Raw genomic sequence first — 26,921 nt, forward strand, 5'->3', positions numbered from 1 at the left:
ATTCCAGAGTGCGGCGCCTACCTACAAAACCTGATCAGCATGGACGCAGTACATCACAACATACTATCTCGTATAAAGGGTTCCCTCTGCAATGATTGAATTTATAAAATAAATCTGTTTTTCATTGGTTGAGAAAGGATCACACATCCTTCCTTAATACTCGCTATTGTCCTGAGAACCACCATGCATGCACCAGTCAAGTGGTATGGCTCTGCCTAATAAACCAATGGCGCGCAAAATTGATAGACCGACAAACAATTAGAAATATTGTCGGGTTTTCTTTCAGGTTAATCAATAAAACAATTATTGGCCATTTTTAGGACAATGTTATGTTTTATGACCGCAGGGAAGAAATATCGCAACAATGAAATTGTTATCCAATGCTTTGCAGAGCATTGTGGCATCATTAGTTACTATGACGTCTTATAGCTAAAATACATGAAGCTCCTTCGTCGGGCAGTTAATGGAAGACCTCGGGCTTCTGCAAATGATAATGCCCTAAAAAATAGCATTACCCTTATAACAATCAATGCCGTCACTGTTCTCTTTGCCACTGACGTTGGTCTGGAATAAATAATCATCGCATCCCAAATGCGTAGAACGATGCTCATGATGTCAATCACTGGGTCTTCGATCTTTTAGTCGTCATACAGCTTGAATATTGCTGAGTGAGGCGTTAAACAATAAACAAAAAAATCGTTAGCGAATGAATTTGGACGATTATGAGAAGCACACTTCTTGTTGTTATTATTATTATTATTATGTTTTACAGATTAAAGATTGTATGCAGCAGAGAGGGTTCGGGTGATCCTGGCACAGTCAGGCTGGTAAGGCTCATCGTCAGCTCAGGGCCCTTGCCCCCTCAACACGCAGCCCAGGCAGCGAATGGGACTTCTCCCAGGAAACGCTGCCTAGTCGAACCCACCAAGAACTTTCCGGAGAATATGAAGGCTCCCCAACACTGCAGCCTTCTGCATTACCCAGAGTGTCAGAAGGGCTGTGCTCCCGTTGGAGAACCCGGGCACTCTCCTGATCTGCGCCAAGAGATCAGGAGGTACAAAACCAAAGGCGCTGAGAACAGTGGGGAGCCTGACGACAGTGTACTTGGGATGCAAGCGAGACATTTCAAAGGCGAGGTCCGCATATTAATCATGCTTTTCCTGAATCTTGCCAATCACATTGGTGTCAAAAGGGCCAGAAAATTCAATGATATAAATAAATTCATTGGCTTTATCAAAAAGGTATTATTATTATTATTATTATTATTATTATTATTATTATTATTATTATTATTATTATAGGAAATTTATATAGTGCACATATCACGCAATAGTGCATGCTCAAGGCGCTGGTATTTTTTATTGTTCATAAAAGTGAGAAACATAATCGATCAGGGACGAATAATTTTTTTATTCGTTATCCAATTAATTGTACACAAGTTGAACCATTGGTTTAACACTTTTATTTCACGAGATTTGTAACCATTTAACCAACTGTATCGGTTTAGATATATGCGTTAATTCTGTTCTGACATAGTATCCAACTGAAGTCGCAGTGGATCAATAATCACAGGTCAAATCGAGTTCTCTCCCCTTAAACAATGTGACATGTTTGCTCGACAGATGGCAGTGTGAAGAAGAAAGGGGCATGGGCAGGTCATGACAGCAGTAAGTATAACAATAATAGCGTATTTTTTTCCGGGATTGTTGTTGTCAGAATTTGATGTTAATTTGGAACCAATTAAATGTCATACTTACGCCTCGGAGCAGTTCAAAAGCTTGTCTGATACGAGAGCTCTGTCAGCTAACGTTCGGAGCTCGGTTTGTGAAATCAAGGTGTGAACCAGGTTCCTTCGTAATACAGCTGTGTTGTGTGAGCAAGCTGGTGCAAGGCAGCGTCTAGTCTCCGTGCATGCACTGTCTCACGTACACAGACGCGACTGTCTTTCTAAGCATTATCTGTTCGTATAATTGCTATATAATTTGCCATCAAAGAATATCACGACCATTGAAAGTAATGTGTTGCCATATATCGTCTACAAACTGAAAAAAATGGCATGAAAGAACTTTGTTGACAATGAAAAGAATGTTCAACGTTTGGACACAGGGTGTTGAAATTCAATGTGCGTTGATATGATACAGTGGTAAACATTGAAGTTACTTGCAATTGTTTACATGGGTTTTATTACATTAAATGAACTGAATTGAAAGTTGTGCATTTTTTCCTTTTCAAATAAACTGCAAGACGTAATCTTCAGCATATGAACATATAGTAATCAGACAATATCTATGTAAGGAATGTAATATAAGTTATGTATAGTTCCCCAGAATTAGAACTTCTGCAGGGATTTTCCTAGACCTGCTCAGGGGTCATTGCTCTCCAAATCTGCAACAACTGACATTACAAATTATGAATGTGAGTTTAGATATGTGATACCTTGTTCAGGGATTTACCTGAGTCCTATATTTGAGGGTTTGAGGGTCCCTGGAACACATACTCTTAATTTTCAGGGGTCCTGGGCTACAAAATGGGGGGCCGAGACACTTAAATATCATTATTAATACTGCGTTGCAATATTGTTGTAATTCAGTTACTGTTATTCAGTATTGTGTATCATGATCATCACATTGTTACAGTAACTAAATTGCAAATGATACCATAACCCGGCTAGTAGCAGACTCGGTGATAACTTATTGTTACTTGATCTAAATCTTTACAAAAAGTATTTGGACTTTTCCTGCGTCCCAGTGGATGCGTTAATAAATTTCGTTGTGTCCATTGTCAATTTTTATGTGTATAGGATGCAGGAACTTTGCGTCCTGTAAATCCCTGCCTTGTTAACTAGTTTATGGCATTGTAGAGATAACCCGCTTTTCACTGATAACCACACCAAGATAGGAAGAAATTTTAATGGTCGTTTTTGTAATCTGTAACTGCATTGAATACACTCTGAAAGTACAGTTTACATTCGTCTTAGGTTGATATTTTTAATGATCCCAATTCAGGAGTAACCATATTTTTTGCCCCATTTTGAGTGCTTGGGACAGTTTGGGTGAAATCTTGGACATATCCATGTGTCAAGACAAAGTTTGAATAGAGTTATGTTTACAGAGAAAAATCAGTTCCAACTTGTGTTACAGAGAACTTTCCCACACAAATCAGAACCGCCTGAATAAATCAGATATTTTTCTTGGCCTTATTCATGGTGTAATCATAGATATGAATATGAATCAGCAATTTAGCTACTGCAAACCGGTATATGATTGTATGAGTTGGCCAGCCCTCTGTTACACATACGTATAATCAACACAACCTGTACCCCTCAAAAACAAGAGTCTCATGGTGTCTGGGTAAGAGTAGGTCCTGAGTGTACAATACATGGATGTCTGGGTAAGAATAGTTCCTCGGTGTACAATACTTGGATGTCTGGGTAAGAATAGGTACTCAGTGTGTAATACTTTGATGTCTGGGTAAGGATAGGCCTTTAGTGTACAATACTTGGATGTCTGGGTAAGAATAGGCCTTCAGTGTACAATACTTGGATGTCTGGGTAAGAATAGGTCCTCAGTGTACAAAACTTGGATGTCTGGGTAAGAATAGGCCTTCAGTGTACAATACTTGGATGTCTGGGTAAGAATAGGTCCTCAGTGTACAAAACTTGGATGTCTGGGTAAGAATAGGCCTTCAGTGTACAATACTTGGATGTCTGGGTAAGAATAGGTCCTCAGTGTACAAAACTTGGATGTCTGGGTAAGAATAGGTCCTAAATGTACAATACTTTGGATGTCTGGGTATGAATAGGCCCTCAGTGTACAATACTTGTATGTCTGGGTAAGAATAGGTCCTGAATGTACAATACTTGGATGTCTGGGTAAGAATAGGCCTTCAGTGTACAATACTTGGATGTCTGGGTAAGAATAGGCCTTCAGTGTACAATACTTGGATGTCTGGGTAAGAATAGGCCTTCAGTGTACAATACTTGGATGTCTGGGTAAGAATAGGTCCTGAATGTACAATACTTGGATGTCTGGGTTAGAATAGGCCTTCAGTGTACAATACTTGGATGTCTGGGTAAGAATAGGCCTTCAGTGTACAATACTTGGATGTCTGGGTAAGAATAGGCCTTCAGTGTACAATACTTGGATGTCTGGGTAAGAATAGGCCTTCAGTGTACAATACTTGGATGTCTGGGTAAGAATAGGCCTTCAGTGTACAATACTTGGATGTCTGGGTAAGAATAGGCCTTCAGTGTACAATACTTGGATGTCTGGGTAAGAATAGGCCTTCAGTGTACAATACTTGGATGTCTGGGTAAGAATAGGCCCTCAGTGTACAATACTTGGATGTCTGGGTAAGAATAGGCCCTCAGTGTACAATTCATGGATGTCTGGGTAAGAATAGGCCTTCAGTGTACAATACTTGGATGTCTGGGTAAGAATAGGTCCTCAGTGTACAATACTTGGATGTCTGGGTAAGAATAGGTCCTCAGTGTACAATACTTGGATGTCTGAGTAAGAATTGGTCTTCAGTGTACAATACTTGGATGTCTGGGTAAGAATAGGTCCTCAGTGTACAATACTTGGATGTCTGGGTAAGAATTGGTCCTCAGTGTACAATACTTGGATGTCTGGGAAAGAATAGGTCCTCAGTGTACAATAATTGGATGTCTGGGTAAGAATAGGCCCTCAGTGTACAATACTTGGATGTCTGGGTAAGAATAGGCCTTCAGTGTACAATAATTGGATGTCTGGGTAAGAATAGGCCCTCAGTGTACAATACTTGGATGTCTCGGTAAGAATAGGTCCTCAGTGTACAATACTTGGATGTCTGGGAAAGAATAGGTCCTCAGTGTACAATAATTGGATGTCTCGGTAAGAATAGGTCCTGAGTGTACAATACTTCAATGTCTCGATGAGAATAGGTCCTGAATGTACAATACGTGGATGTCTGGGTAAGAATAGGCCTTCAGTGTACAATACTTGGATGTCTGGGTAAGAATAGGCCTTTAGTGTATTTTAATTTGGATTCTAAGATGCTTCGGTGAAAGATCAAAGGTGCCGACAGTACTTTATCAGATGATAATGTGCACTTTTTGCATTACGTCACATGTATTGGCGTCACTGCGCCATTCTAGTCTGCCCCCTCGCAATCGACCAATTTTGCATTACGTCACAATGTAAGCGACGTCAGGATGCATATCAGTTGTCATCGCCTCGTACAGCCTCCTACATTAAACTACTCCGTTGCATCCCGTTTCTTGGTTTGCGGTTGCTTCATGCAGCTAACATCACTGGTGGAAACATTACGCTTATGTTTTCCGATGGTTAAAATGTCTCAATTCCGACTCACAAGTTTTCAGCGACACAGTAACTTTCGCATTTGTTTACATTCCCACAATGCAATCGTGGAATGTCGCTTGACTACTCAGCTTCATCTGGATGTACTGATCTGAACTTACATTGGTAGTAGAAATGCGACGATTGCCCCATATGGTTTATGTTAATCACAGATGTAATTGAAATATTTAAGAGAAGATATTTAATCCGAACGTAAACTGTCATCAAACTGTTTATCATTTTTTTCTGGTAACGTTCATCTTAATGTAGGGGGGCAGACACATCTACAGAACAGAGGCCAGTTAGTCCTGTGCAAGGATTCTTAATTTAGGTCACCGACACCATCGTTTGTTTTCTGCCTTAGATTAATCGTAATTATGCTTAGAAAGTATTAAAGATCACATATACTCTAGGGGGGTACAAATACATAAATCACTAATTGACATCGTTATAAATGAAACCCCGTCATTAAGACTACTCATTTCGATCTTTAATTAACTTAAATCGACCTTTTTGACAACAGTGCACAATTCTCACCCGCGAACGAAATTTCAACCAATCAGAGCAGCGCGTTTCTGTGACGTCATATGAGGAATAGATATGAGGGCCGATGCAGAATTCATGTACATTTCAGGGGGTAAATTATCTTGTTTACAGGTTTGTATAAATCGGAAATCGTGACAACTGTTGTGAAAAATGAAAGCTATATGTTCTCACAATCTACTGTCATTTAATTTTGTCTCCTGCTTTGCCTAGTTTCCGAGTTACAACTTGTTTTCATAGACGATTCTGTCGAAATCGCTTGGTGTCGCTAGGCCTTATTTGTTCGAGACAGACGCTAGTGAAAGCGAAAACGATGATCAGCCTCGCTCATCACGGTTATGGTTAATTTCTTCAACCTAAACAGTGCGACATTAAGAAGGGTGGATGCCCATCAGATGCAGGTATTTGAAAATATACCCGGTAGTTCTTGTCTGATTGTAATAAGTATCAAAGCAGTGGGGGCTTTTTCAGGTTTTCTAATGCCTTGATGGTATAATGACTGATCCAAATTGATCCCATTTCTGTGTTTTTTTACCTCGATATTTAATCATGTCATGTAAAAATATGACATCTATTAGGTATGGTATTAAAAATTGACATTTGATTTATTTGAATCCGTAAACTAAACAACCCTACTTTGCCATTGCTAGAAGAATCTGAAAATTTACTTAGGTAAATAGGTACATACAGATTTAGCACACAGCAAATGCTTATGTATTTCTTATGCAAAAACTCCCTTGTTGTAACCTGTGTTAGGTGGTATAAACCTACACATGTTATTTGTCATCATTCACTTGATGGTCAGTTAATGAATTTATAACAGGTATAATTAGTGGTAACACCACTTAGATTACCAGACAAAGGTTTCCATTTGGCATTTCCTGTGTCTGGAGTAAATACTCAACATTATAAACATCGATCAAAGGATTAACCGATAACACGCTGATTGATTAATTACTTTTATCTTACACAGCGGATTTGTCAAAAGTAGTGTTTATGTATGTATATTTACTAATCTATACTGAATACACTCTGTCGTGTCTGTGTCTGCGTAAAAACAATGTCCTTCTTTCAAAGGATTAACCGCCAATACATTGATTGATTGCTCATTATTGGCTAACTAAATTACTTTTTTTTTAAAAGAATGGCGGACATTATGCAGATAGTTGCTATCTTGGGTGACCAATGAGACTATACACCAATGTGAAATACCTGAAATGATATATCACTTTTTCATATATTAGACTGTTAATAGACACATCACTTGGAACAGCTGCAGATGAATTGCATATCACTTGTTTTTTTGTGGATATTGATGGATACATTCCTCGAACAAGGTAATAGCCTGACATTGTTCCTATAACTTTAATCTGTTTTAATTTTAATATTTGCATTTTGTTTTTATTCATTTGTCGTAGCATTCAACAGAATCATTGTTTTCGGCGTGAGACAGACAACATACACTAGGGCGTGTGTGCGAATTATGATTCACATTGGCAAACAATAAAATGTCTTGATATTATAGTCCTGTTATAAATACACTATAAGTATCAGAAGATCGTCTGCTTTTTATTTAGTTTCAAAATGCATACAAGTATGATAATAAAGTAATTAGGATTATAAGACCACATATAAAGACGTACATTGACTAGTATCTACATACTGGTGAGTGGACGTTAACCACGTGAATGTAGAGAGACATTTATCGCGCAGTATTGTCACTTCGACCCCCACCTCCCTTTCCGTGGAAGAAATCGTTATGTTATAAGTTGTCATGCAAAATCCTTTTGGTTATGATTCAAAAACATATTTAACTACGAGTAGAAAGTAGTTTTGATTTTCTAACTTGATGAAAACAAACCATAATCTCATTAATTCTAACAGACTTTAGCCTGTGACTTTACGATTTTTAAAAATGTTGGCGCCCTGTCGCGAACATCCACCAGTCTGAGGATAAATGCTATTTAGGTTTGTTTTCACTGAGTTACAAAATCAAAACTACTTTCTACTAGTAGTAAAATATGTATTTGACTGATGGCCAATAGGATTTTGCATGACATAGCTTATAACATAACAATTTCTCTCGTGGAAGCGAGGTGGGTGTCAATTTAATACTACTTACAGTATTATTGTTACTTCGACCACAACCTAGCTTCCGAGGAAGAAATCGTTATGTTACTAGTTGTGTCATGGAAAATCTTTATGGTCATCAATCATATACATATGTTACTACAACTAGTAAGTAGTTTTGATTCTTTAACTTCTGTGAAACGATCTGAACACATGTAAGATATCGTTTCAGGCTTCCACAACGCTCGCTTCGCACTCACAAACATAACCCATTTAGCGGGAACTGCGGGGTCCTGTGGAAATCTGTGCATAGTGACACCATCGCCCGACCCCTAGGAGCAATTGACGACAACGCAACGATTCATGGCGTTGATGTCGAGAAATCATCAAAATCGCTTGATGTCTGAAAAATCATCAAAATAACTGTGGAGCTTGCTACACACTTTTAATATACAACTAACTGAAAATCCTTCCTCATATGACGTCACTGCAGTGCTCTGGCGACAGAGTTACTTAACCTGTCTGTGGTTTCGTTGGCGGGCGAGAGTGAAGCAGGCGACTTTTTGGCAACTTTTAATCGCTCGGTATTAATTAACCACAAGCGTAGTTTTTAAGAATGAATTTGGTGTTCCGCATAAGACTAACCACAAATCATTTTTCATATGTAATATTGTTAAAAAGAGTACTCTATTTTGACAAAAAACAAAGTTTATTTGTTCTTTAAACATTTGTGTGGCGTCATTCCATTGTCTGTTCGCTCCATTACTTTTCAGGAATGGAGCGATGTGTACCAGTTTCAAAATAAAACCTTCATGTTGTCATTTTGACATTTAATTTTGATAACAGCAATATTCCCAATACTTCGAATGTAATTCAAGTAGGGTAATATCCTCGTAACTCTCCATTCCTTAAAAATAATGTGCCTCGGCCCCTCCGATGTTTTCACGTGACAGTGTATACCTCCGGGTTATTTTAAGGAATGGAGAGTTACTCGGACATTACCCTCTACGTGATAAGCTTCTTTATTACAATGGTCATTACAATATAAGTTATCACATCGTGTTGAGGGAAATACAGGGTTTTATCAGTCCCGAGTAAGGTTATATTCCCCGAGCCTGTGATAACGCATTTATCAAGCCGAATGTTTTTACTAAATCAAAAGAAAACAATACGCATCAATTTCATTCTCAGTTGTGGCAAAACGTTTCCTTGCTGCCATGTTGACACCAACTGAATGATTGACCTCAATGCAGTGCACGTTACTAAAGGTTTGGCGATGCACGCTTTTCTCACTTCGCGTGGTCACCGAGGCGTCGCGGGATGATACGACTTTTGTACTCCCTGCTCACTGATCGTGACGGGTGTACATAGGCCTATATCAGGGGCCAGAAACGGTGGGTGCTGTTGTTTAAACGTCGCGTGGACGACGACTATACACAACCCATTGACATGGTGCACATCAACGTGAAGCTGGTTCCCAGGGCCAACTGGTGGTATCATCAGAAGTGACCTGTCTTTAACGGGTTCGACGCCGGGGCGCCTTTAAGCCCGATTTAACCCGATCTACGGCAGTTTTTCACGCTGCAGGTACTTGTTATGTTTCATACATCGACCACAGGGTTTTGTTGTTACTATGGATTGAAATCCCCGTGTCTTGGCTTTGACGTCATGTGCGACACGTCCGGGTGTCGTCACGTTTTCCCACCCTTAAAGCCCCCCGAAGCTAAGCCCCATGCATGTGACGGGAGCCAATACAGCTCAGATTTCATATCAAAAGGGGTTTGATCTCTGCATCCCGCTTGCACTAATCGTCTCGCACCCGGAGAAAGAAACATATGCACGCATATCATATAGTATTTTATCAGAGTCACGTGAACCAATCAAAACTCGACATTCTTACATGAGGCTGGAAAATCATGTTTATCACAGGACAATTGTGATTATGATAATCAATTGATTGGTACAATCTCAACTTCACTGTAGCCACTGTTCGGTCTGTCCCAGATATATAATCATGTACTCAGTTACTGATTCATCAATTATTTACACACTGCTCTCACATAGCTGAAACATTGCTGAGTCAGGCATAAATTAACAAACCAACCAATTTTCCGTGGTTGCCTTGCTCCACAAAACTACCATCATCCATCTTTTATTCTGCTCTGTAAGAAATGTTTATCATTTGTTTATAAATGTCCCCTACTAAGAGCGAAAGAATAATATGTGCTGTGTCTCTTAGTAAAGTACACCCGTGAAGACAAGTTAGAATTGGTCTTCAGTAACCCATGCTTGTTGTAAGAGGTGACTAACGGGATCGGGTGGTCAGGTTCGCAGGTTTGGTTGACGTATGTCATCGTATCCCAGTTGTGTAGATTGATGCTCATGTTGTTGATCACTGGTTTGTCTGGTCCAGTCAGGATTATTTACAGACCGCCACCATATAGCTGGAATATTGCTGAGTGCTGCGTAAACCTAAACTCACTGGCTCACTCACTCAGTAAAGTACAGATTCTAGTACTTTTGGGGGTTGAATCCCATCAGAATTTGAACCCACACTCTCAGCATATTCGCCACTGATCAACTTTGATCACCGTGTAAGTTATCTTAATAAGGCCAGACCAATTTTATTTCTTGTTTTACAGATTCGCCAGTCGTATTTTTTCAAGAATAAGAAAAGCAATAAAAATTAATTTTCCCTCTCAAAAAATAAAATCCTAATGTTTTTATCAGCCAAATATGTAAACTTACAAGAAAATGTTTATTGTTTTTTTGCCCCATATACAATTCACAAATTGCCAAAAGTAAAACCCTTTTATTATTTAGAAGGAATAGTACTTTGACTGGTGATTTTATTTTATTTTGTTTTCCCTCCTGCCTGTAGGTTATCTGTAAATCAAGAAATAAAATTGGTCTGGCCCAAGACTCCTTACCAAAGCTGAGCATGTCTTTGATAGTTCTTATTCTCTTGTTTCTGGTAAAGATTATTGGCTAAAGTAAGTCGCTAAGCATTGTGGAAAGTTGACTTCTTGAAACAGCTACAATGAATATGTTAGACTAACACGTAGTCTCTGAATATATGTAATTTTGATAGTATTATTAACAAATAAACCCATTTAGATTGAAAAGAAGCCCCAGTGAGATGGAAGATTCCCTGAGGAAATCTAGACATGCTTCATTAGGTGCTTTAGCAGTAGGGCAGGGGTGGAAATAACTCTTATATTGCTAGTGTACTCCCAAACAGTGGCACATATAAAATAAATTGCCCTGATAATCTTTCCACTATACCGGGCCATTTTCTTGTTGATTTTTTAAATAAACAACGTAACTAACATTGGAAAGTCAACTGGACACCTGTACAGTGTGATATACAAATTTGCTTGCCCGACAGAAAAAAACACTGGACTCGGACGTTGGGCAATGGGTTATTTCCACCCCTGTAGGGGTATATTTATGTGGGTCATGGACTGTGAGACAGGCTAGGTATGCATCTACAGCTGGCTACTGGAACAAACGCGTCAAGAAGTTTCCTCATAATTTGACATGAATATGTGTGTTGTGACATTGTATCGTCACAGTATCGTATCACTCCTCACTGAAAGAATCTCGCCCATTGACTCATCCTTATTTTCTGTTGCCATCTTGCAGTCGCCGGTGAACTGTTAGTTGGAAGCAACCATGTCGTCGGAATCTGCCCCCGAGCAGTCGCACTCTGCGCAGTAGAGACCCCTGGGGAGACAAGAAGAGGCCACAGAGAACACAACCACTCCGTAAAAGCAGTTAATATATTTTGTAACATTCACAAATATTTTTTGAGTGAATTGCTGTTCATCTGAAACTGTTTCCATGTTGCCCTTGGGAATATATACTACTTTACATTTCATAGGGATAATTATAATTATTTGTTCTCTTTGAACATACACATATTATCGTGATTATGAAAATCAGCTTTGTGTGGAAGTATGATGTTCCTATTGAAAGTTGAGTTGTATAGATTGGCATCTTGCCAAAGGTAATACCAGGTTCTATTAGGTTCCCAGGAACGATTTGGTTTAAAATTGATCTTCAGCAACCCATGCTTTGTCGTAAGAGGTGACTAACGCATACCTGTCAACTCTCACGCATTTGGCGTGAGTCTCACGCTTTATTGACAAATGTCACGCTCTCACGCCTCCAAATAATAGTCTCACGCATATCTGGTAGCCAAAATAATTTCAAAATTAATACGCATTTTCGTTCGTTTTTGCGTAAAGTTGAACATTGAAAGAACGCCTGAATGAACGAAGTACTAAAACGATGTTTATGCGAATGATTCGGCTTATTATTATTTATTAGCATGCATCTTCTAGTGTCAAAATAATGCCACCAGAAGGCTCCAAATGCTCCTGAAAATCACTAAATTTCTTTTCTTTTTCTTTTTCTCTTGGGGAAGAAGGAGACCCTCACCAAGAGACCCTCATGAGTTTTGATCCTTGCTTGTCTCGGCTGGACCAAACCATCTTTAGGGTTGACAGCTCTGCTAACGGGATTGGGTGGTAAAACTTCGCAGACTTGGTTTATGCTCATCAGTGGATCATTGCTCACAGTTTGATCAATCCACAATCGATTTTTACAGGCGTGTGCTGGAATATTGATAAGCGTGGTGTTAAACAACGAACAGCACAATACTAGTTACAAGAGCTGACCAAGATGTTTGGTTGGTTGGTTGGTTGGTTTGTTGTTTAATGCCACACTCAGCAATATTCCAGCTACATGGCGGCAGTCTGTAAATAATCAAATGGACCAGATAATCCAGTGACCAACGGCATGAGCATCAATCTACGCAATTGGGATACGATGACATAGGACTGCACAGTATTATCTATGACAATACGTCACACTGTAATACTATAAATTGTATAAAAAAGAACATAGAATCCACGACTATGCATCCTAATTTGAGACTGCTGTTACCAGAACCATAACATACATCTTTAGGGACTTATAATGTAGGGACTTATGATTGACATGCACAATTAGTGTCACTCTGTCAAACACTTGCGTTGAATGTGACGGCACGCTGTGAATACTATATTTACAAAACCGAAGAGAAATGGTAGCACGACATGTCAACAACAAAGTACAAACCATCTTTGGTCAGACAAGGTACCACACTGTGTAGAACCGCAAGCCTGACACTGAGAAGTATGAACATAGGTTTGAAGCTTACTACAATAGGGGGTTGGTGCGCTACATCCCAATATCAAATTTTCAAGATTAGACTCATTGTGACGAAAAACATTAGTTACCAAAGCCTGTTCGTCTCCCCGCGCCGCCATGTTTGGTGATTTTTATGCTGTTTCAGGATGCTATGACTACTGTCTTGTACGCTTGGCAACCGCTCTTGTAGCTGATACACGAGTTTTGTTTCCATTTCAAATGATTAGTTTTCCATTACAGATGCATTTGTTTCGGTTTTAGAGGAAATTAAAGTTTTGGAAGTTTATTTTCCTATTTTGGGGATTTTTGTTCTGTTTTGATGTATATAAGTTCAGTTTTGAGGATTTGTTCACCGTTTGTATGGTAGGCCTGTTTTTCTGCATGTCTTGACACACTTCCCTTTATCGTTTAATCTGTTGCTAGACTGTTGCCTTGTGTGTTCATAATCTGACTGACCGCCTCCGTGGTGTAGTGGTTAGAGCGGAAGGTCTGCGGGTTCGATCCCCGAACGCGTCATACCAAAAGACGTTAAAATATGGTACTTGTTGGTCCCTGCCTGGCGCTCGGCATTAATGGGTACAACAAGGACTGGTCGGCTCGGAGTCAGTATAATGTGTCTGAGTGGGGTATTCATGCTTCACTGCAGCATGGTATCCCAGTGGGCTAGCACTATAAAACCAGCTTAAGTCTGGGCTAGTACAAGCAGCCGCACATACACATACACACGCATGCACGTCGTCATATGAGCAAAATATTCTCAAGCACGACGTTAAACCCAATTTCACCTCACCTCATAATCTGACTAGCAGTAGGGTAGGCTAGTGGTTACAGAGCTAGCAGGCCACACCAAAAAAAACGATTCCCTACACTGGTACAGTTTGTGAAGTCCTTTTCTGGTGTCCATTTTCTTTGCTAAAAACGATCTAAAAACAACCCTCTCCCTCACTCACTCACAGATTTGACATGTGCAAAATTGTCTGAAGAACAATGACAGTAAGTTTATGTTTTCCAAAATTTCTGTTTCAGCAAGAACTGTGACCTCCAAAGACGGTATGAGCTCAATGATGACTTCAGGGGAAAATCGTGGTCGATTCCGATCCAAGTTGACAGACACATTGAAACTGAAACTTATAGCACAACATCCACGCAATGCAAACCATAAGAAAACAACAGCAGCAGCAGCTAAGCCTGTTGTTCCAAAGCCAACTGTGAAGAAGAAAACTCCCCCTAAACCACCCGTGCTGGTGACTCAGGTGAAAACAGATGTGACAATTCCTAGCGTGGCACCAGTGAATCCTGTCAATGGATTATCGGTTGTGAATAATCACCATTTACCCAAGTCTCACACACTGTACATTAGTAACCTACCCGTGGATATTACCAAGGAGCAACTCGAGGAACATTTCAGAAAAACAGGTAAGTGTGTTACCATGGTAACATGGCATTAAAAGTTATTTGATGCTGAAGATTAATAAAATATCAGCTTTACATTGAGTTGGGTTGAATGCTGCTTTGAACAGAATACCAGTTATATCTAGGCATGTCAGCTAATTGTAGGAGGAGAGCCCAAAATCTTTCAGACCTTAGGGAAACTCAAGAGCTTGGACATGGTGCTGACAAACATGATATTCAAAATCTGGAATTCAACCACATGAATACAGGGGCGCGTTGTTCAGCAAAAGTTTGCAAGCTTCGCTGCGCTACGCTGCCTGCTTTCCCGCGCAACGGACTGCTGTGTGAGCGCTTCATTCAATATGGCGTCGTCCAATATAAACACATCACCGATACTAGCCACACTTTTGGCACACGAAGCTGCAGAAGATATTCCATGCAATGATTTTGAATTGTATGCGCAACATTAAAAACTTGTCCCTATTGGTTACAGGAGAGCAGACAAGTTTTCTCTATTACCTTGCAGAATGACATGCCGTGACGCCATTTTGAATGTCGCCAACTACAGGAAGCACCTCTCTCAGTCGCTGCTGCCTTGGAGCTCGCGATGCATGCAGTGCAGGCGTTGTTCAGCCAATAGAAGCGCAGCGCTGCACAGCGTATCGGCTAAACAACGCGCCCCTGGTTTCTTGCATGTCCAAGGGACACAACTCTGCACAGTGCCACTCACACCTCACACTCAACAACCCAAAAAACTTTTGATATGATGTAAATGTTTTTTCAGCTTTAGTATAAATATGAGAAATGTTAATGAGAAAAGGAATTGAAAAGAACTCTAGTGGTATTGGCTGGACCAGTTTTGATAAAGGTATATTGGCCCCATTTAGGACCAAGTCTGCTCGATGATCTTGGTTAATTTCCATCACTTGGAAATTGCTACTAAGTTTTTGTCCTATTGACCCATAGCCAGAGGTTAAACCAAATTTCACCACACCTCACCTCATATGAGGAGAAGTTACAGAGTTACTTCCCTTTCCATAAATTGTTACACCTGTGAAAACTTGATTTTAGGTTAGATCATACATCCGTATCTACCTAAAGTTCTTGTATGAAGTGACTAAATAACCTTGTATTAGCTGTGTAGTGAAAAGTGTGTAAAATATATACAAGAATATGAATGCCTCTACTTTAAACACAAACATTTGGTATGTAAGGGAGCTTTGCTATTTGTTACGTCCACATGAAGACTGACTGACTGACTGAGTTTAGTTTTACGCCGCCGCTTTTAGCAATATTCCAGCAATATCATGGCGGGGGACACCAGAAATGGGCTTAACACATTGTGCCCATGTAGGGAATCGAACCGGGGTCTTCGGCGTGACGAGCCAACGCTTTAACCACTAGGCTACCCCACCGCCCTCCACATGAAGATGTCTGTTAGGATCTGATGAGATCTCACTGGTTGAATCCTAACGTAATTGATGCTGATTTGGAGATTTAACATGTGTTTTCCAACATAATGAGTGAGTGAGTGAGTTTAGTTTTACGCCGCACTCAGCAATATGCCAGCTATATGGCAGCGGTCTGTAAATAATCAAATCTGGACCAGACAATCCAGTGATCAACAGCATGAGCATCGATCTGCGCAATATGGAACCGATGACATGTGGGTCAACCAAGTCAGCGAGCCTGACCACCTGATCCCGTTAGTCGCCTCTTACGACAAGCATGGGTTACTGAAGATCAATATTCTAACCCGGATCTTCAGGGGTTCCAACATAATGGCGTTTTCACACGTTGCTAAGGGAACTCTCACTGCCTGGTGAAGGGTGCATGGGTTCTTCAACCAATCAGATGTAGGCTTTCAAAAATGATTTGGCTTGATTAGCAAATTAAAAGTGTCACAACAAAAATATACCCTCACTAGCATACATGGGTGTAGATGTCATGCCAGCCCTGAAGGCATCATGTGTCACACATCCACTGAACAGATCTATATTGGGAACTCTTCCATTTCTTGAGGTACAGAAATCTGTGTGTGAATGCTTCACTCATCAGCTCGACTGGCTGATTGGCTGACCAGAAGAAGTGGGCCATATCACCTTGAATGACAGAATACTATGATTTGAAATATCACAATAAGTTTGGAAAAAACTGTCATTGCATCTTTACATATCCTGCTTGAAGTGTCTTTTCGGCAAAATCAAAATGAAATTATGAAGTGCAGAAGGTAGACTAATGCTTAGTCTCTGAATATATATAAGTTTAATAGTAGCAAACAAGCCCATATAAATTGAAAAGGAGCCCCAGGGAGACCAGAGATTCAGAACCTGAGGAAATCTAGACTTGCTTTATTTAGGGCTTTAGCACTGCAGAGAAGGCTAGGCAGTAGGGAAAATAATGTGGTTCAGGGACTGTGAGACAGACTATGCAGAAGGCAGCAGCTTGATGACTGTGATGGAAAAGCGCATCTAGTTGCTACATGCTTGCTCTATATACCATGTCTATTACTTTGCAACATCCAACATGTCAGGGCAGTGGGGTGACCCAGTGGATAAAGCGTTCGCTCCTCACGCAGAAGACCCGGGTTTCATTCCCCACATGAGTACAGTGTGTGAAGCCCATTTCTGGTGTCCCTTGCTGTGATATTGCTGGAATATTGCAAAAATCAGTGTAAAACTCAAATAGGCCAAATAAAAAAAATATTATGGTTCCGATTACACATCTTTATAATTTAGGGTAGGTAAGTAGGATTTTTATTTTAATTTTTACATTTTTTATTAGAAGTAAATTGTTTATTCAATCAAGCTTGAGGCCATCATGTCGACTTTCTCTATCAGAATTATCAATGTCCATTGATGCCGGGAAAAAACAATGGTATCTGACAGCTTATTTTATTCATACCACTTAAAAAAATAAGGTCAGCACCAGAATTCAAGGGTCGGTAAGGGTCAAGTAATCGGAACCACATAAAAAATTTTTTTAGGCCTATCTCACTCACTCCATCATGTCAAAGTCATCAAAATATGTGTGACGAAGTCTGGTGTATTGAGTAATTGTTATTTACCTTCATAAAAATTCACAGATGAAAGAACAAATCCAGTGCATTTTGGTAGGTGTTGCAGTACACAATACATGACTCATTATTACAAGAAATTGTAATGTAATGTCATGCTGAAGACCTTGGTGAGATGACCCCACGCGCAGGGCTCCAGATAACGAGGCGACTAACGGGATCGGGTGGTCAGGCTCGCTGACTTGGTTGACACTTGTCATCAGTTCCCAATTGTGTAGATTGATGTTCATACAGTTGATCACTGGATTGTCTTGTCTGGACATGATTGTTTACAATCCACCATCATATAGCTTGAATATTGCTGAGTGTGGCGTTAAGCAACAAACAGAAACATCTGATTTTATTGAGATCAAAATCCAGTGTACATTTTTGTCTCATCTCAGGTTAAGTTCTTTTCCTGCACAAAGCTAAGACCAAATACTTTGTTTGATCATCCCAATTTGACCAAGTTATCAAAAATCTTTTTAATTTCATGATAGTTATAATGGAGTCACTTCAGCTCTGAAAGCATAGGGGTAAAACCTAGCAAAGTTTTGTTTAGAGTGACATTGAAATATGTTTTAGCTGTGATTAATGATAACCTGAAATACACAGATAAATGCTTTACAAGTTTATGATCAGTATTCCTGTTATCAGTTAACGATCAACATTTGATCCACTATTTTTCAGGAGGTGTGAAGAGTACACGTATTCCAAAGGAGAAGGGAACGGAGAAGGGACGTGGCTATGCTTACATGGAGTTTAAGGACAGAATAAGCCATGGGGTAATGTGTGAATTAACACTGCAATTCAAGGATTAACATTACTGAATAACTTGTAAACTGAGGATGATAATCAGATTTATACTTATACAGTCCTTCTGTGTAGAAAATAAAGTTGGATGTCAGCATGGCATGGAGCATTTTTATGAATAACAGCATCTTTATAAGCTACTTTCAGGGCTACTTCTTGCCCCTGACCGCCTCCGTGGTGTAGTGGTTAGAGCGTCCGCCCGGAGTGCGGAAGGTCATGGGTCATACCAAAAGACGTTAAAATATGGTACTTGTTGGTCCCTGCCTGGCGCTCGGCATTAATGGGTACAACAAGGACTGGTCGGCTCGGAGTCAGTATAATATGTCTGAGTGGGGTATTCATGCTTCACTACGGCATGGTATCTCAGTGGATTAGCACTATGAAACCAGCTTCAGTCTGGGCTAGTACAAGCAGCCGCACATACACACGCATGCACGTTGTCATTTGAGTGAAATATTCTCAAGCACGGCGTTAAACCCAATTCCACCACCACCACTTCTTGCCCCTTCATCAGTCAGACATAGGATGTACACAAGATGGGTGTGTTCTGTGGTACTAAGTGCTTGACCATACTTAATTCAGTCACCTTGAAGCCCATTAAGATTTGAACTACCCATGAAGATCCAGGTTAGAACTGGTCGTCGGCAACCCATGCTTCCCGTAAGAGGAAACTAACAGCATCGGGTGGTGAGACTCGCCGACTTTGTTGACTCATGTCATCGTGTCCCAATTGTGTGGATTGATGCTCATGCTGTTGATCACTGGATTGTCTGGTTGACATGGGTACAATGTGTGATGCCCATTTGTGCTGTGCCCAGCTGTCATGTTGCTGGAATATGGCTAAAAGCAGCGTAAAACAAAACTCACTCACTCACTGGTCCAGACCCGATTATTGACAGACCACTGCCATATAGCTGGAATATTGCTGAGTGTGGTGTTAAACAAGTAACCAACCAACCGATTTGAACCTGGCGAGTGTGATGTAAAGTGTCCCATAAATTATCCCAAGCCTGTCAAATTAATCAAGCTTCTCAATCATGGATTGCAAAGTTTCTTCATTTGCTCTAAAAAGATTACAAAGGAGAAACCTTTGTAAAATAAAGAAAATGATCCTCCAAGTTAACTCAAGCTATAGGTCTAACTACAAGATGCATGTCCTAACTGTAGGCTCCCATGGCTGCTCTCAGCTACCCTGGCTGTAGATCTGGTGTCCTCTCCAACCTTCGCCTCTCTCCTCTCCTCTCCCTGCTTCACCTCTCCTCTCCTCTCCAACCTTTGCCTCTCGCCTCTCCTCTCCTTGCGTCATCTCTCCTCTCCAACCCTCGCCGCTCTGCCCTCCTCTCATTGCGTCACCTCTCCTCTTCTCTCCAACCTTCGCCTCTCTCCTCTCCTCTCCTTGCTTCACCTCTCCTCTTCTCTCCAACCTTTGCCTCTCTCCTCTCCTCTCCAACCTTCACCTCTCCTCTCCAACCTTTGCCTCTCTTCCCTCCTCTCCTTTCGTCCCCTCTCCTCTTCTCTCCAAACTTTGCCTCTCTCCTCTCCTATCCAACCTTCACGTCTCCTCTCCCCTCCAACCTTTGCCTCTCTCCTCTCCTATCCACTCTTTGCGTCACCTCTCCTCTTCTCTCCAACATTTGCCTCTCTCCTCTCCTAACCACTCTTTGCTTCACCTCTCCTCTCCAACCTTTGCCTCTCTTTTCTCCTCTCCTTGCTTCTCCTCTCCTCTTCTCTCCAACCTTTGCTCTCTTCTCTTCTCTCCTTGCTTCACCTCTCCTCTCCAACCTTCGCCTCTCTCCCCTCCTCACCTTGCGTCCTCTCTCCTCTTCTCTCGACCTTTGCCCTCTCCTCTTCTATCCACTCCTTGCTTCACCTCTCCTCTCCAACCTTCGCCTCTCTTTGGCTCACCTCTCCTCTTCTCTCTAACCTTCACCTCTCTCCCCTCCTCTCCTTGCGTCCCCTCTCCTCTTCTCTCCAACCTTCACCTCTCTCCTCTCCTCTCTTTGGTTCACCTCTCCTCTTCTCTCCAACCTTTGCCTCTCTTCTCTCCTCTCCTTGCTTCACCTCTCCTCTTTTTTCCAACCTTCGTCTCTCTCCTCTCCCATCCACTCCTTGCTTCACCTCTCCTCTTTCCAACCTTTGCCTCTCTCCTCTCCTCTCCTCTCCTTGCGTCACCTCTTCTCTCCAACCTTCGCCTCTCTCCCCTCCTCTCATTGCGTCACCTCTCCTCTTCTCTCCAACCTTCGTCTCTCTCCTCTCCTATCCACTCCTTGCTTCACCTCTCCTCTCCAACCTTGGCCTCTCTCCTCACTTCACCTATCCTATCCTCTCCAAACCTCACCTCCCCTCACTGCCTTGCAGAGTGGTCCTGATGTGACTGTTTCGAAGACACATGAGTCAGACTTCTTTCTAAAGACCGTATTTATATTTCAGATTGCTCTTCGTCTACACCAGACCAAGTTAGCAGGTCAGAGAATTAATGTGGAATTCACACCATTAGCAGGGAAGAAGAAAGATAAACTAAAGCGAAGACTGCAAGCCCTTGCTCGACCTAAAGCATCACCTGAGAAAACATGATCATCAACACTGCTGCTCATCATTTACATCATTGCTATTTGCTCTCTGAAATCATCATCTCAACCAGATGCCTTCAGTGAAGAATCTGGGTAGCTGTCTGTCAGTGTTTATGTTGTTATGGTTTGATCACATTTCACTTCATTTGTTACAAACAGGTTAGTTTGTGCAAGAATCATTTAGTTGTTGATTTTTATGCTACAGATCAGTAGATGGAAATCTAGACAATGCAGACAATCCAATAGAATCCTACCTCATTTGAGGAGGTACTGACTGCAGTCTTCTGCTTTTGTTATGATCCCATTCTGTCAATATCTCATTAATGCGGCACTCAGCCAAGCCAATATCCATGGGAGATAACTGAGTTGGAATTGAATTACCTCCCTTTGGTCGCAGCGCATGAGTGACAGACAGCTACACAGGTGGGTTTCATGCAGTCATGTTGGGTAATTCATTTGTCCCATAGAATTGTATATGCCCTGATATTTTGTAAATATCAGCTTTACTGTAAATATCATTTAGTGTCTTTATAAAATATTTGACATTTATGGTCGCCGAGCCTGGGTAGGAAATATCCATATTTTGCAACAGTCATTGATGTTGTCAGTTTCTACTACAGTAGATCTAAACGTTAGAGCAATCTCACTGAAATCAGATCCTTTATTCTCCGTGTGAAGATCTAATGACCTCTCATTACTACTGGAAGGTTGCATTAGGGGAAAACCAAGCAAATATTTACAACAAAATCTATGAGATGATAACATGTGTTTATGAAACGATCAGATTTCAACCTTGTGAAAAAGTTTGACAATTTTTAACACTTAATTGAATCAAAGAAACCGACAAAAAAACACAAGTTCCTTTCAAGATACAGAATTTGTATGTACACTTGTCTGAATACTTTGCTCACTAATGATAAGACTCATGATTCACCTCTAAGCAGTGCTTAAGTGTCTGATTAGAGAAATCTCCTGAAGCAGCTTCCTGTCAAATTGTTCATGCAGAGATCCTCAGGTTCATGCAGAGATCCTCAGAGGTTCATGCAGAGATCCTTGGAGGTTCATGCAGAGATCCTAAGGGGTTCATGCAGAGATCGTGGGAGGTTCATGCAGAGATCCTCATGTTCATGCAGCGACCATCGGAGGTTCATGCAGCGACCATCGGAGGTTCATGCAGAGATCCTCATGTTCATGCAACAACCATCGGAGGTTCATGCAGAGATCCTCAGGGGTTCATGCAGAGATCCTGGGAGGTTCATGCAGGGAACCTCCGAGTTCATGCAGAGATCCTCATGTTCATGCAACAACCATCGGAGGTTCATGCAGAGATCCTCAGGGGTTCATGCAGAGATCCTGGGAGGTTCATGCAGAGATCCTGGGAGGTTCATGCAGGGAACCTCCGAGTTCATGCAGAGATCTGCATACAGTGATGAAAGATCTGATTTTAAGGGGATTGAAATTATGTGTGCGTTTTCAGTCTTGCTTTTGTTTCAGTGCTTTCACAAAGCTTAGACCAAATACTGTGTTTTATATGAACGGGATAGTTTTGGAAATTAAGTTTATGTTTTAGTTGAATACTAGAAACCTTGATTTCAAAATAATTGATGTTATGTGTGTTATTAATTTATATCCTGTTGTTTGTTGCAAAGATATTTAAGAGCTAAGACTAGTTTTGATTGTGTTTAAACTATCAATACAAATCTGATGTGTTAAGATTTATGAAAAACTCACTATTTATATACCTGCTTTATATCATGCTGTAAATTGCCATTTCTGTGTAAATAATAAAACAGACTATTTATGAAATTGTCCATCGTAGATCATCTATTTTGATGTTATTCTCATGCTTTCTAGTGTTTGACAGTGTAGTTCTTAGGTAATCCAGTTTGACAATCTTTCATGATCCATTTAGAAGGTTACTCAGGTTTAGGGTAGAAATATAATGAAGAAAATGTATAATGTTTGAAGCTGAATGTTCTATAGAAAACATATCAAAGCTAACTTTAACTGTGTCAATTCTGTTTAGGAAACTACTGAACTTCAGTCCTAATAGTATGTGTTTAGTTTCTCGAACAGACCTTTCAGAAAGATATGTTCATATAAATATTAATTATGGGCTTTTTCTAATGTTATGACATTCATATTGTTTTAAGGACATGCCTACTTAAGCAAAGTATGGAATTTTATGCAGCATTTGGTCTATCTCTGAGTTTTCAAGCTGTCAACTTGAGTGGGATGTCTTCAGTCAACAGTTCCAGAAAGTTATGCCTTACCTTATCACACAGGTCTGGACCAGGGGCTCCTTTCACGCAGCAGCCTTTACTAAGGTTAACCTTAGCTCGCATTCTTTAACATTGCACCAAGGTTACCCTAGTGACTTACAATCACCTTAGTGCATTGTGAAAGTAGGCCCTGAACACTAAGAAATCCTTTGGATTGAAACTGTGAGGAGAATACAGTGCTGGTATTTGAAGATGCATGCACAAAGACAAGTAGTATTCTAACGCACCACTGCAAATTGTTATGCAGAGTTCCTTCCCTTAGGTATCCATGGATCCAATGCATGTGGGTTCAGATTTGAAATTTGCCTTGTTTTTTATTGTTTGATTTACATGTGCTTGTAGGTTTCCAAAAAGTGTTTGAGGTCTGAGACCTCATTGAGGTCTCCTCCATAAGGTTGACAAAGGTGATATAAAGAAATGTGGGAAGTGGTTATTGGGTATTTATCGACTCATCAGATCAAGGAACCATCTGTTGTCCATCCATGTGTCTGAAATACAGGTCAGATTAGATTCAATACTTATGTGGAATAATTCTCAACTGAACAGCCAGCCACAAACCATAAGCCTGTAGCATCTGCACAGATGGAGCCATGCCATATCAGGAACTACACCAGTCCGAGTCCTTTAACCTACTGTGTCCCCATCCACAAAACATTCATAGCTCTATGACATTCGTATTCCATTATGATAAACTACTTAGTTACGATCGTAACTTTACGAACACTTTATGGATCGAGACTCATTCATTCATTGTACATTGCTACATGCCTATAACACACCAGAGCCTATGTTCATGGGTTCGAATCCCTCATTCTCCTTGATTGTTTCCAGGTTTGTCTTCACCAAACCCATGCTCGTGGGTAACATGAAAGTGGTTGCATCAGGCTTTCCTCCATTTTGCTGACACGCCTTGATATACCTTGAATACTGTTCAAACCAGTGTTAAACACCACAACCTAACTCATTCTCAAAATGGTTTATTTGAAATTCTGTGTGTATGTGCTGACACATGTATCCCTGCAGAGATAATGCAGGAAGGTGATTTGTTCATTCAAGACATGCTTTCCTTTGAGAGCAACTTAAACATGTTAAGAGCCTGGTGAAACTATTTACTTTGATGTTGTCTTGCTTCTCACAGGTAGTGTTCAGTGCCAGACTGATAGCGTTAACATTCAAACTGCGTCACATTCATCAGCCATATGGGTACTGGCAGTTGGGAGAACTACATCAATCATTATGTTAATGTTGAATCTGTCATGTTGCCTGAATAAAATTGTGAAATAACCAAGATTCGTTTATTTCTCAGTGTAATCAGTCATGGTAGGATGGAAAGGCCATTCATGACCCTTCTGAGATCATTCTAACCGAATGATTTGTTTGCGTGGCATTGTAGAAGTTGGTGTTATAGAGATGACAAAACTTTATGGATGATCAACTTCTTTATTTTCACAATAGGGACGTTTCGGTATAGCTGCTTGTACCGTTTTCATGCTTGATATGCGTGAAAACGGTATTTATGAAGCTATACGATACGTCGCTATTGTGAAAATAAGTTGATGGTCCATAAAGTTCTGTCATCTCTTTTCTAACCAACTAGTGTCGTAGGGTGGCCTAGTGGTTAAAACGTTCGCTCGTCACGCCATAGACCTGGGTTCGATTCCCCTCATGGGTACAATGCCTGAAGCCCATTTCTGCAGTACCCCGCCGTGATATTGCGATAATATTGCTAAAAGTGGCATAAAACTAAGCTCGCACACTCCCTCCCTCCATGAGGGAGACCCTGTATTGCTAAAAGCCGCGTAAAACCAATCTGCAGCCTTAGCGTATTGGACAGCGAATCCTCCTTGAGCGGGGGCGTTGGGGTAGCCCAGTGGTTAAAGCGTTCGCTTGTCTCGTCATGCGGAAGACCCGGTTTGATTCCCCACATGGGTACAATTTGTGAAGCCAATATCTGGTGTCCCCCGTCGTGATACTGCAGAAATGCCGCGTAAAACCCCTCACTCACTCACTGTCTGAGGCGAGGTTTGATTTTGAAATACTGGTGCCAAATTAGCATTAAATGGACAAAACAAGGACTGGTTAGGCACAGTGTGTATGCTGTAATATATCCGTTACTGGCCTGGAGCATGGTTTGTCATCAGCCAGTGTATTGTATCTCCGTTATGATATGATGTATGGTTAGACACAGTGTGTATGCTGTAATATATCCGTTACTGGCCTGGAGCATGGTTTGTCATCAGCCAGTGTATTGTATCTCCGTTATGATATGATGTATGGTTAGACACAGTGTGTATGCTGTAATATATCCGTTACTGGCCTGGAGCATGGTTTGTCATCAGCCAGTGTATTGTATCTCCGTTATGATATGATGTATGGTTAGACACATGTGTGGTTAGACACAGTGTGTATGCTGTAATATATCCGTTACTGGCCTGGAGCATGGTTTGTCATCAGCCAGTGTATTGTATCTCCGTTATGATATGATGTATGGTTAGACACAGTGTGTATGCTGTAATATATCCGTTACTGGCCTGGAGCATGGTTTGTCATCAGCCAGTGTATTGTATCTCCGTTATGATATGATGTATGGTTAGACACAGTGTGTATGCTGTAATATATCCGTTACTGACCTGGAGCATGGTGTGTCATCAGCCAGTGTATTGTATCTCCGTTACGATATGATGTATGGTTAGACACAGTGTGTATGCTGTAATATATCCGTTACTGACCTGGAGCATGGTGTGTCATCAGCCAGTGTATTGTATCTCCGTTACGATATGATGTATGGTTAGGCACAGTGTGTATGCTGTAATATATCCGTGGCCTGGAGCATGGTGTGTCATCAGCCAGTGTATTGTATCTCCGTTACGATATGATGTATGGTTAGGCACAGTGTGTATGCTGTAATATATCCGTTACTGGCCTGGAGCATGGTTTGTCATCAGCCAGTGTATTGTATCTCCGTTACGATATGATGTATGGTTAGGCACAGTGTGTATGTTGTTATATATCCGTTACTGACCTGGAGCATGGTTTGTCATCAGCCAGTGTATTGTATCTCCGTTATGATATGATGTATGGTTAGACACAGTGTGTATGCTGTAATATATGGAGCATGGTTTGTCATCCGTTATTGTATCTCCATGGTTAGACACAGTGTGTATGTTGTTATATATCCGTTACTGGCCTGGAGCATGGTTTGTCATCAGCCAGTGTATTGTATCTCCGTTATGATATGATGTATACTACTCATCAGAAGTTAAGGAGCATCTGTATGTCATATTTCTGCAGGTAACGCGTAATGCCGTGACAGATATACATGTACTGTAGTAACATTGCTTTTGAATAGTGTATATTGATGGTCTGGTGCCATTTGCTAGCCATGCTGAGGTCTGAGTTACATTCCATTGGCTGCTCAATATACAGATGCATTGTCTGTGTATAAGCAAATCTATTATATACCCATTTAAAATGTTTCCTTGTGAGTGACTTCTCAGGTATGGGACCAGAATGTCCGACTCAGTCCACAGACTTTCTTGACAGAATTGCAAGACTATAGTCTGAGCCCCTGAACCACATTATTTTCCGTTCAGCACAACCCTTTCAGCAGTGTAAGACTTCTAAATGAAGGTGAGTACGACATACAATCTTGATTGTCTGGCCC

The 26,921-nt window shown here is 40.8% G+C and overlaps 1 protein-coding gene across 2 annotated transcripts; it reads left to right on the top strand.

Annotated features, from left to right (window-relative positions):
* Positions 1-1,602: 1,602 nt before the first annotated feature.
* LOC124259563 (nucleolar protein 12-like) lies at positions 1,603-23,909 on the top strand. 2 transcript variants are annotated; one of them, XR_006893865.1, is made up of 6 exons: positions 1,603-1,667; positions 11,595-11,716; positions 14,172-14,561; positions 18,283-18,377; positions 20,836-22,012; positions 22,380-23,909. XR_006893865.1 is itself a non-coding variant. In XM_046693712.1 (5 exons), exons 3-5 carry the CDS (start codon positions 14,198-14,200, stop codon positions 20,977-20,979), a joined length of 603 nt encoding a protein of 200 aa, XP_046549668.1. In that variant the 5' UTR covers positions 1,603-1,667; positions 11,595-11,725; positions 14,172-14,197; the 3' UTR covers positions 20,980-21,511. The 2 variants fall into 2 exon arrangements, 1 of the variants encoding a protein (XP_046549668.1); XM_046693712.1 differs by lacking the exon at positions 22,380-23,909 and having other exon boundaries at positions 11,595-11,725; positions 20,836-21,511.
* Positions 23,910-26,921: the final 3,012 nt, after the last annotated feature.

The sequence above is a fragment of the Haliotis rubra genome, unplaced genomic scaffold (assembly GCF_003918875.1).
Source record: "Haliotis rubra isolate DU_JTF1 unplaced genomic scaffold, ASM391887v1 Scf73, whole genome shotgun sequence".
Lineage (NCBI taxonomy): Eukaryota > Metazoa > Mollusca > Gastropoda > Lepetellida > Haliotidae > Haliotis > Haliotis rubra.